The sequence below is a fragment of the Triticum urartu genome, chromosome 5 (genome assembly GCF_003073215.2).
Source record: "Triticum urartu cultivar G1812 chromosome 5, Tu2.1, whole genome shotgun sequence".
NCBI classification, from domain to species: Eukaryota; Viridiplantae; Streptophyta; class Magnoliopsida; order Poales; family Poaceae; genus Triticum; species Triticum urartu.
In genome coordinates, this window is record NC_053026.1 from 273890380 (window position 1) to 273902079 (window position 11700).

Genomic DNA, 11700 nt, shown 5'->3' on the forward strand with positions numbered 1-11700 from the left:
GCCTTTGGTTGCCTCCTTCTCCCTCTCCAACACCTCCTCCTCCTCCATAGCGCTTGGCGAAGCCCTGACGGAGTACTGCAGCTCCATCACCACCACGCCATCGTGCTGCTGCTGGAGCCATCTTCCTCAACCTCTCCTTCCCTCTTGCTGGATCAAGAAGAAGGAGACGTTACGCTGACCGTACGTGTGTTGAACGCGGAGGTGCCGTCCGTTCGGTGCTAGGATCTCCGGTGATTTGGATCACGTCGTGTTCGACTACCTCATCCCCGTTCTTTGAACGCTTCCGCTCGCGATCTACAAAGGTATGTAGATGCATCCGATCACTCGTTGCTAGATGAACTCATAGATGGATCTTGGTGAAACCGTAGGAAAATTTTTGTTTTCTGTAACGTTCCCCAACAGTAAGTACTTCGGTACATACAATCATTATACATAAAATTCTTACCCAAGTCACTTGGGGGCTCTTAAAATTTATGTATGAGCTGTAAATGTGTTTTATTCTTGGTCGTTGTCAAAACACGACAGAAGCACAATTTTTTCTTTCTCTTCCAATTTTCGGATTGGCACCGAACACTTGATCTTGTTCGGACGTCATGTTTTTACTAACGTTTTTTGGTTTTTCAAGCTTTTTGGCACTTTTAAACTATTTGTGTGTTTCCAGCACAAGTCTCATAGTGCAATGCTGGACACCTTTATATATTCGACAAAAACATTCTCGGATTTCACTATATATGCATTGGTTTCGAATTGTGTCTTCGGTCAATAGTTGGGTTGCCCGGCTCCTGCGCTTGCCTCCTACGTTTCGCTTTGTTCGGCTAGGTGTGCAAAGGGAGAACCACTGCGATTGTGCTTCCAGCTCACATGGTTAAGCACCCCAGTGGAGAAAGCCGAAAACTGACTGTCACAATAAGCGTAAACTGGTCAGTGATCCGATGACGGTGTTAAATGACGGGCCATTCATAACAATGGCCGAAGTGTTTACGGCTTGACCTCGACTGTCGCCGAACACTACCGGGGGCTATTAACTGGCCTCCCAAACTAAATCCTCGATATTTTGCTCTTACATTAGAGCTGAGATTTCATGATCATGCTTAGCATGACAACCCAAAGAAAGGAACCGATAGCGGGACTATTTTCTTTGGAAGACATTTCTTATGTTAAACAGTAATATAACATATCTCTCTGTGTACCTTTGTTTATAAACCGTATGGCCAGATTGCCTTGTTTGTCGTAAATCTTTGCCCTCATAAAGGCTTTATAAAGTAGGACAAACACTCCTCGGCTACTAGCCGAGGAGGTGGAAGCCGATGGTCGGTCAACAAAGTTTTGTACAATGCGGATCCGAGCATTAAGGATGTAAAGTACTTGGATACATAGAGTCATTACACATAATTTGTGATTTTACTATGGATATCAATCCTTAATTTGGCCACCTGTGCCCGCATTAAGACTCGAGGGCTACTGGGCTTCGGGCTTATTATTTACAAATATTAAAGGGGCACATCGATCCCCTGATCTGGTGTTGCCACCCGACCAGTGTCTCGGGGGCTACTGCATTGCCTGTCTAATGCAGAAAATTTTAAGTGCAATACAGTTTCCGAGGAGATTACGATCCTCAGGTTGGTTGGCCGCACCCAACCTGAGTCTCGAGGACTGAGCACACCACTTTTTGTATCCCGAAGTATTCTGCCGAGCTAGGACTTGATCCTCAGGCCGATTTTGCAAATCAACCTGAGTCTCAGCGGCTACTGGGATCAGTGGTCTTACATCATCCTTCAAGTGCATCTCAGGTTTTAAACCGATACACACGTCGAGGGTTACTGGCTATATATCTCGGCAGAGAATAAATTGCACCAATCAAAAATATTGACAAAAAATTGGCCCACGGTCGGGGTGGTGCACCACCTCGGAAGCAGTCCGGCATAAAGCTCGGGCGCTAGTGGCTGGCTCCATAGAGGGCATTTCCAGCATTAAGCTCGGCTAAACTCCTTCAACTTTTTTGGACCAAGATGATCTATGACATCTTGGATATAGTCCGGCATTGGAGCTTGGACACAGTCCGACGTTGGAGCTCGGATACATTTCAGCGTTGGAGCTCGGAAGCAGTCCGGCGTTGGTGCTCGGCTGCAAAAGATACCTCGAATGCAGTCCGGCGTTAGAGCTCGGACGCAAGAGGACACTGCCTCCCCGGAACAACTTCAAACCCGAGGTGTGACATAAAAATAACAAGGCATTGATAAAGGCCGGAAACTTAAAGGGGCTCCTCGGATACCTGACGTGCAAACTCATCGAATGCATTTTGGCGATCCTCATGATCAAAGATGAGAAGATTTTTTGAACCAGTTTTCAAGACCGACAACCGAGATGAAGAACAGTTCAGAAGAATCGAGGAGCGTCCCTAACTTGAAGATTGGTTCAGGGGGCTACTGACGGTGTCAGGAGACTTTCCGGTAACGAGATTGAACTAGGTATTGAGATACCGACGATCGAATCTCGGGCAAGTAACATACCGATGACAAAGGGAACAACGTATATCGTTATGTGGTTTGACTGATAAAGATCTTCGTAGAATATGTAGGAACCAATATGAGCATCTAGGTTCCGCTATTAGTTATTGACCGGAGATGGGTCTCGGTCATTGACGGTGTCCTGGACTAGGGGGTACTCACCACGTCGTCTCCCGATCTGTTAGATTGGGCCGAGGACCCCCATGGCTGTATACTCATGGGCCAGTTCGGACAGCTGCCGCATACATGGAAGATTCCACAAGACTTGGTGATCAAGACAAAGGACTCCTCCCCACCGGCGTATTCGGCTAGGACTCTTGTTATCCTAGGCCTCTGGTGCATTATATAAACCGAGGCCAGGTTAGTCGATAGATCATATACAACAATCATACCACAGGCTAGCTTCTAGGGTTTTAGCCTCTACGATCTCGTGGTAGATCAAATCTTGTAATACTCACATCATCAATATCAATCAAGCAGGACGTAGGGTATTACCTCCATCAAGAGGGCCCGAACCTGGGTAAACATCTGTAACGCCCCAAGAGCGGAGCTTCAGATGCCTTCCAGGGTTTCTGGGTTTCGTTGTGTGTATTGTTTGGTTCTTTGCATCATGTGCATTGCATCATGTCATCATGCCATCATGTCATTAATCTTTGCATCTCAAATCAACTAAATAAATTGTATGGATCTTCAGTCCATTTAAATTGAGGGAATTCACAGGATGAGTTCTCTTTATAACATATCCTCCCGATATTAGGGAGCTATATTAAATATTCCATTTTCGGAATCACCCATGAACACACTTGCAAAATATTTCCCCATGCCTTCGTCCCATGCATCATCTCCTTCTCCTTTCCTTCTATTTCCTGTCTTTTGATAGTCCCATTTTCCCCTTCTCTATTAATGTCCATTCTTTTCCTATAAATTTTAGACCGTGCCAGGAACACCTCCTCCAATTTTCAGATCCTTTGGACTTGTTTTGGTTGGATTCAAAAATGGCTCAAGTTCGAATCTAATTCAAACTTGAATTATGTTTCTATCTCTAAAATATTTCCAAACCACTTTATTCTATTTGTGCAAAGTTCCGGCGCTCCAAGAATATTTTATTTTCTGAAATATTCTTTCCCTAACCCTCTCTTTATTTATTTTTTATTCTCTCTATTTGTTTTTTAAAGCAAATCAGAGAGGAGTGAGAGAGAGCAGCAGGCCCATTCTCCTTCTAGGCCCAGACGGCGCCCTTCCCCTAGGCGCAGCCCCTCTATACTGGGCCGGCCTCTAAGGCCTAGCCTGCTCTAACCCTAGCTGCCCCGATCCCCTCCACTCGATCCCCATCTCTCCCTCTCGTTCTTGTCCACCGCCGCCACTCTCACCATGCACGCACAGAGGAGCGAAGCCCGACTCCCCCATCTCCCTCGCAGCCCCGCTCAATCCCCTCAGCCTCCCTCCTCCTTCCATCCAGGGATCCAGGCCGGAGCCCCGTCGGCCTCCTCACCGCCGTCGCGCCCACGGGGCCTCCAGCAAGGCCCTGCTCCCGCAGACGTCGTCCTCCGACGTGCCAAGTCTCCATGGCCGCGCCTCCTTCGCCGCCCGGACCAGTCGTCCTCAACCCCGCCGAGCTCCATCGCGCCCCCGCGCCCTCAAGTGTCTCGCACACCGCCACCGTATATCTTCTCAGCCGTCCCGCTGCTGTTTTGCAGGAGCTCTGCCTCCCTAGCAAGAACAGCCACCACCGGAGTTGTTCTTCCTCCGTGCGCCATCGTTGAGTTGCCATGGTCTCGACCTCTTGTGCCTCCTCCCTCCAGCGCCGCCTTGCTGCTCCCTCCCGTGCACAAGCCCCTCCTCTGCCATGGCCTTCCTCCTCCTGTGTCTGCAGCGATGCAGTGCTGTTGCAGCTGCTCTTCCTGCGCGCCGCCTCCCTCGCTGAGCCCCGTGGCGTGGCCCTTCTACGGCAACTAGCGCCCCTCTCCACCACAGTTGCAACACCCGTAGCAAGACGACTACACCCCTGCGGCTTTCAGATGTATTATTTTGGCCTTTGCATATCACTATTGAACCGAGGAGACTAGCACCGCAAGGTCCAACGACAAACCCCGAAGATTTTTGAACGCGCCAAGTTCCTCTCGAAAGTACATCTACATGATGACCCGCCAAGTACCGTAGCCCCGAAGACCACAGATTCACCAAGTTCCCACAACGACAAGTGTGACCCTTCGGTTGCGCCAAGTTCGTCTACACAAAAACGGCAAGTACCACTCATGTCGGCAAGACCCGCAAGTCGGACCCCAAACGATCGACGTCTCATGGACCGTGTACAGCTACCGTCGCCCTGAAGGCATTGGAGTCATCAAGTACCTCTCCAAACGAACGTGAACGACTACTGTCGCAAGAACGGGACCGGAAAGTCCGAAGACCACAAGTACCACGACACCGATGACATGAACGTCTACAGAAACTCGTGCAACAATAAACATGCACCACTATCATCGCCGAGATCGCGAGAACCTCTACCGTCGACCCTAGAGCGTGCGAGAACGACTACTTCCACTATCGCCGTCGCGAGAACGTCTACTTCCTCTACTCTGCACCGAACGAGTACTGTCCCGCTTGCACGCTTCGAAGGTATAACCTTGAGATGACATCCGTGAACGAATGCTTGCGATGTTTGAGGTGCTCGTGTTTGCACCGTGTCCAAATTGTCACTCGTTTCCTTGTCGCCAACTCGTGGGACACCCGGAATCCGGGAGCGCACCACCATCTTTTGCACGCATCCGCACACTTTTGCATCGGTATCTCAATCGAGTTACCGGAACCGTAATGTTGCCATGGCACCGTTTTCGTTATCATTGCCGTGGCACCCCTTTCCTTTCCACTACGGTGACAAATGCTTCATAATGCTCTTGTCAACTTTTAATAAAAATTGCATAAAGTTGTTCATGTCATCCACATCATGATAACAATAATTAAAATGTTTAGTTTGTTGTTGCATTAAATTACTAAGGCATATGGGGATTTACCGGATTCGTTATTTGTTATATCTGACCCCATTTAAATTGTTTAGATGGTGTAGTTTTGCTATGCCTCACCTCTTGCCATGTTAACCGACATTAATATTGTTGAGTACCTAACCGGGAGTGAACTAAATAATTGGTGTGGTGTTCCGTCAATATGCAACTCGTTGCATATTGGGCTCCACTTAACTTGTAGTTTTGTTTGTGCACTTTGCCATGCCATGCCTATTTAAACCGGACATGCATCATACTTGTTTGCGCATCATGCCATGCTTATGTGATGATTGTTTACTATGTTGCCTGCTTATTTCCGGGTTGCCTCTCTCGTTAGCTTCCGTTTCGTTCCGGAGTTGTGAGGATCCATTCGGCGTCGTTCGTTTGTCTTCTTCATGGACTCGTTCTTCTTCCTTGTGGGATCTCAGGCAAGATGACCATACCCTCGAAATCACTTCTATCTTTGCTTGCTAGATGCTCGCTCTATTGCTATGCCTATGTTGCGGTACCTACCACTTGCTTATCATGCCTCCCATATTGTTTAAGCAAAGCCTCTAACCCACCTTGTCCTAGAAACCGTTGTTTGGCTATGTTACCACTTTGCTCAGCCCTTCTTATAGCGTTGTTAGTTGCAGGTGAAGATTGGAGTTTTTTCCATGTTGGAACATGGATATTTTGTTGGGATATCATAATATCTCTTATTTAATTAATGCATCTATATACTTGGTAAATGGTGGAAGGCTCGGCTTATGCCTGGTGTTTTGGTTCCACTCTTGCCGCCCTAGTTTCCGTCATATCGGTGTTATGTTCCCGGATTTTGCGTTCCTTACACGGTTGGGTTATAATGGGAACCCCTTGACAGTTCGCCTTGAATAAAACTCCTCCAGCAATGCCCAACATTGGTTTTACCATTTGCCACCTAGCCTTTTTCCCTTGGGTTCAGGCCAGCCCAAGGGTCATCTTTATTTTAATCCCCCCCCCCCGGTCCAGTGCTTGTCTAAGTGTTGGTCCGAAACAGAGTCACTTGCGGCGCCACCTCGGGGAAACTTGAGGGCTGGTTTTAGCTGTACGTAGTGTTCATCCGGTGTTGCCCTGAGAACGAGATATGTGCAGCTCCTATCAGGATGTCGGCGCATCGGGCGGTCTTGCTGGACTTGTTTTACCATTGTCGAGGATGTCTTGTAACCGGGATGCCGAGTCTGATCGGATTGTCTTGGGAGAAGGAATATCCTTCGTTGACCGTGAGAGCTTGTGATAGGCTAAGTTGGGACACCCCTGCAGGGTTTTGAACTTTCGAAAGCCGTGCCCGCGGTTATGGGCAGATGGGAATTTGTTAATGTCCGGTTGTAGAAAACTTGAAACTTAACTTAATTAAAATGCATGAACCGCGTGTGTAGCCGTGATGGTCTCTTTCCGGCGGAGTTCGGGAAGTGAGCACGGTGTTGGAGTAATGCTTGACGTAGGTTGTTCTAGGATCACTTCTTGATCATAGTTGTTCGACCATGCCTTTGCCTTCTCTTCTCGCTCTCATTTGCGTATGTTAGCCACCAAATATGCTAGTCACTTGCTGCAGCTCCACCTCATACCTGTTACCCTTCCTATAAGCTTAAATAGTCTTGATCGCGAGGGTGTGAGATTGCTGAGTCCCCGTGACTCACAGATACTTCCAAAACCAGCTTGCAGGTGCCGATGAGACCGTGCAGGTGACGCAACCGAGCTCAATGAGGAGCTTGTTGAAGATCTCGTTCATTGTGTTGTTTCGTTTCAGTTGATCAGTAGTGGAGCCCAATTGGGACGATCGGGGATCTGTGTAGCATTTGGGGTAGTCTTCTTTTATTTTTGGTTCCGTAGTTGGACCTTGATTGTATCTAGATGTTGTAATGTTTTATTCATGTATTGTGTGAAGTGGCGATTTTAAGCCAACTATGTATCTCTTTCCCTTATGTATTACATGGGTTGTGTGAAGATTACCTCACTTGCGACATTGCTTTCAATGCGGTTATGCATCTAAGTCGTGCTTCGACACGTGGGAGATATAGACGCATCAAGGGCGTTAGAAGTTGGTAATCAGAGCCTTCCCCGACTTTAGGAGCCCCCTACTTGATCGAATCGCTGGCGTTGTTGAGTCTAGAAAAATGTTTTGAGTCTTTTAGGATTATATATATCGGAGAGTAGGATTCTTTTTACTCCTCAGTTCCTTTGTTGCTCTGGTGAGGCATCCTGACGTAGAGTTTTGACTCTTCTCTTCTCAAATTTCACTAAAACAAAATTTAGGATCACGCGGGTATCTTGGAATCGTTCCGATGGTTTTGTGACGAGAACATTGTTCTTGGTGCCTCCTGACATTTAGGGGTTGTGGCAGTGTCCCGGGGAGTTGAGCTCCGAGGTGTTGTCGTCACAATTTTATCGTTGCAGTTCTGGAATACCTGAGTTTCGCCGACATCGAAAATCTCTTTTATGCAGTTGTTGGTGAGATAACCTCGACGCCACCCAGTACTGGGGCGGGAGTTCGGGAGTATTGCCATAACTCGTATAAAGGATGCTTTTCGAAGGTTGAGGTAAATGATTTCCGAAGGTTTCTTGGTTATATGTTGAAGGATGGATATAGCTGGATGTAGGATTTGCTAGTGTTTGGGTGAGATATTATGCTTCCCCTGTATCCCCAACACCTGATTGCATAACCGGAAAGTTTCGGGAGTTTATAAGTGGGAATTCAAGTAGATCTTAGGATATCTTTCCGACAGATGCATGATATGAGATTGGGGTTCGACGTCTAGTGGTCCGCCTATTCACGGTTGGTTTTACAGTGGTCTCGTTGTGTCTTAAAGAGTCCTTGGCTATGCTGACTCGGGGACGCTTCGTATGTCATGTGAATTGCCTTGTACATGATGGTGTTGTACGATCGAGCCCGTGTAGGCCCCACCACGAAAACTTCGAACGAAATCTCTATCATATGTTTTTTCCGGCTTATTCTGCAAGCCAATCCTTTGTTTTTGTTTGGAGTTGTGGTATTCGAGTTGCTTCGAAGTCAAGTGTTGATTCCATACCTTTCCTAAATGGTGTTCTCATGTTCCTATGTTAAATACTAATCCTTCTTGATCATCGAGATTGTCTTGTCAATTCTTTCCAACCGGTGTGATTTCTCTTCAAGTGGATCCGATCATTTCAACATCCGCAAGATCAACTCAAGTCTTCTCAATGATTGTTCATTTCATCTGTCCCCAAGTTGCCTTTGTTTTTCCCACCCTCCCTCCCTTTTTCTTCAAGGACTCAGAGTTCTTTATCACTATCCATTTTATTGGTGGAAGTCTCTCCATTCTTTCATGTTCTTACCCGGTGGTTCTCTTGAAGATGCTCTACTCGTTCATCATTCTCCATTCTTTTCTTCTCTGGTGGATCCAAATCAAGCTTTTGGTGTTGATCATATCCCTTTTCCTCGTTTCAAATACCATCTCATACCGGTGCACCTCATAATAATTCACTTCTCGCTATTCAATTGTTCCGGAGTGCTCAAGATATCTCGAAGATTCGTGTTTCCACTATGCTTTCTTTCAAGCTCTTTCGAGGATGTTATCTCTTTCAAGCCATTTAATTCAACCGGTGCAATCTCTTTTTTTAAATCTTTTCAACGGTGTTTATCTTGAGCGGGCCCTAACCCACAGGTCTTTTTCCAGGATCTTACCTGACTCTTCTAATTTTCCCGGAGATATCCTTAAAAATTCTTTTCGAAGTTTGACGTAAGAATGAATTGTCATCGGTAAAATGCCTTTCTCCAAGATCTTTCATTTATTTTCATCGTTGGCTCAACCTTTCCAATTTTCATTCCGGAGTGCCAAAAAATTCTCAGTGGTGGTTCTCATCATCATTCTCAACATTTGAATACCGAAGAAGAGTTTCTCTTTAATCTTGCTCCATTCTCTTCAAGATTCATGATGCTAGCTTTATGCCATCTTCTCATAATTGATCTCAATTCTGAGAATTCTTTTCACCCATCCGGAGCAATTCAAGATTCTTCTCAGTTTGATTCCCCAAAGGCCATCATTTCGGGTTCATTTCATTCTCAACTTTCACATCTCATTCTCCAAAACTAACCGGTGCATCATTCTAGTATATTCTCTAATCAGTTCATGATCTCTTCGTTCTCTTGTACTAAACTCTCTCATGTATCTCCGTTCATTTGCTAATTCTTACCGGTGATTCACCCCTTTACTTCGTTCATTTCCAATTCTACCGGTGGTTCGTTCAAGATTTCTCTTCCTTCTTTATCTTATCAATTCATTCTTTGTCTCAATTCTACCGGTGGTTCGTTGAAGATTTTCTCAAGTTTTGTGCTATATCTACCTTAATCCTTTTCAACGAGAATAAGTAGTATGTCAAATCCATTGTTTGTCATCAATCTAAATTGGTGAAGGATACGCATAACATAATTCTTATTCTTGCTTCATCCAAATGATGGATTCGTTCCTCCGGAGTTTGTTCACAATGACTAATTCTCGTTGTCAATTGTGCATCTTCTCTTTTTCCCGGAGTTCCAACCTCTTCCAATTATATCACCACGAAGATTCATCTAAATCATTACAAGGTTTCACCTTGTGTTTTCAACTTCTCTTTATTTTCGTTATCCTTTTGTTACCGGAGTTGGTCATGGAGGCTGCATGGTGGTTCGTCAAGGATCCTTTTTCACTCTTCTATTGTTCTTCAAGATATCTCTCGAAGCAATGATCCGTCAAGCTATACTTCAAGTATTCTTCATCTTGCGTTCCTAAGTACAATTCATTCTATCTTATCTTTTGAGATGGTGTTATGTCTTTCTTGACAATTTCCCTTCATGTTTCATGATTCAAAAGTTGTCAAGAATGAGATATTTTAAATCCACCAATCTCTTCATTGGAGTTATCTTGGGTTATATTTCACCTAAAGCCTTCCCTAAGGATTGTTGCTATCTATGGTGTTTATAAATGGCCCAAGTTCTTCTTTTATCCTACCGGTGAAATAGTTTCTCGTCTCCTTGGTCATACCAATCCAATTCTTTTTCCCGTGAGTGGCAGGTTGTCACCTCATAATTTGAGATGTATTCCATAAGACCATATCAAGCTTATCCTTTCGTTGTTGGATTTCCAACAACAACGTTCGACCCTTCTCCTAAGGATGCCTTTTCAAGCTCTTTTGTGGCAGAAGTTGGCATTTTCTTCTCCATTCTCCTATTTCAATTATCTATCTCCTATTCTTTCGTTCCGGAGGCAGTGTGTTGTGATTTCATCAAGTATCTTCTCTTCTTATCAAGTTCTTATTCAATCCTTCTTCTTCATTCGGAGTGCTGCCCGAATTTGTTCTCCCTTGTTCCTCTTTCCTAACGGAGTGCTTTCAACTTCGTTCATCACCGTTATATTCTTTTCTCGAAATGGCTTAACCTTTTCAAGGTTCTTTGGTCTCACTCGTCTGTCAAAGAAGCAACTTAGTTTTACCTTTTCTCTTTCTCTTCCGTTTTCCCTCCGGTGCCATCCTAGATCTCGGGACGAGATCCTCTCGTAGTGGTGGAGTGTTGTAACGCCCCAAGACCAGAGCTTCAGATGCCTTCCAAGGTTTCCGGGTTTCGTTGTGTGTCTTGTTTGGTTCTTTGCATCATGTCATCATGCCATCATGTCATTAATCATTGCATCTCAAATCAACTAAATAAATCGTATGGATCTTCGGTCCATTTAAATTGAGGGAATTCACATGGTGAGTTCTCTTTATAACATATCCTCCCGATATTAGGGAGCTATATTAAATATTCCATTTTCGGAATCACCCATGAACACACTTGTAAAATATTTCCCCATGCCTTCGTCCCATGCATCATCTCCTTCTCCTTTCCTTCTATTTCCTGTCTTTTGATAGTCCCATTTTCCCCTTCTCTATTAATGTCCATTCTTTTCCTATAAATTTTAGACCGTGCCAGGAACACCTCCTCCAATTTTCAGATCCTTTGGACTTGTTTTGGTTGGATTCAAAAATGGCTCAAGTTTGAATCTAATTCAAACTTGAATTATTTTTCTATCTCTAAAATATTGCCAAACCATTTTATTCTATTTGTGCAAAGTTCCGGCGCTCCAAGAATATTTTATTTTCTGAAATATTCTTTCCCTAACCCTCTCTTTATTTATTTTTTCTTCTCTCTATTTGTTTTTTAAAGAAAATCAGAGAGGAGT

The 11700-nt window shown here is 45.1% G+C and overlaps 1 protein-coding gene across 1 annotated transcript in view; it reads left to right on the top strand.

Moving 5' to 3' along the window:
- LOC125506984 (long chain acyl-CoA synthetase 6, peroxisomal-like) overlaps nt 1-4463 on the top strand; it is a 13150-nt gene extending 8687 nt beyond the window's left edge. Inside the window, exon 16 of the mRNA XM_048671691.1 lies at nt 3945-4463. Within this exon, the coding sequence (XP_048527648.1) occupies nt 3945-4463 (519 nt within the window). The remainder of the gene's footprint in view (nt 1-3944) is intronic.
- The last annotated feature ends 7237 nt before the right edge of the window (nt 4464-11700 follow it).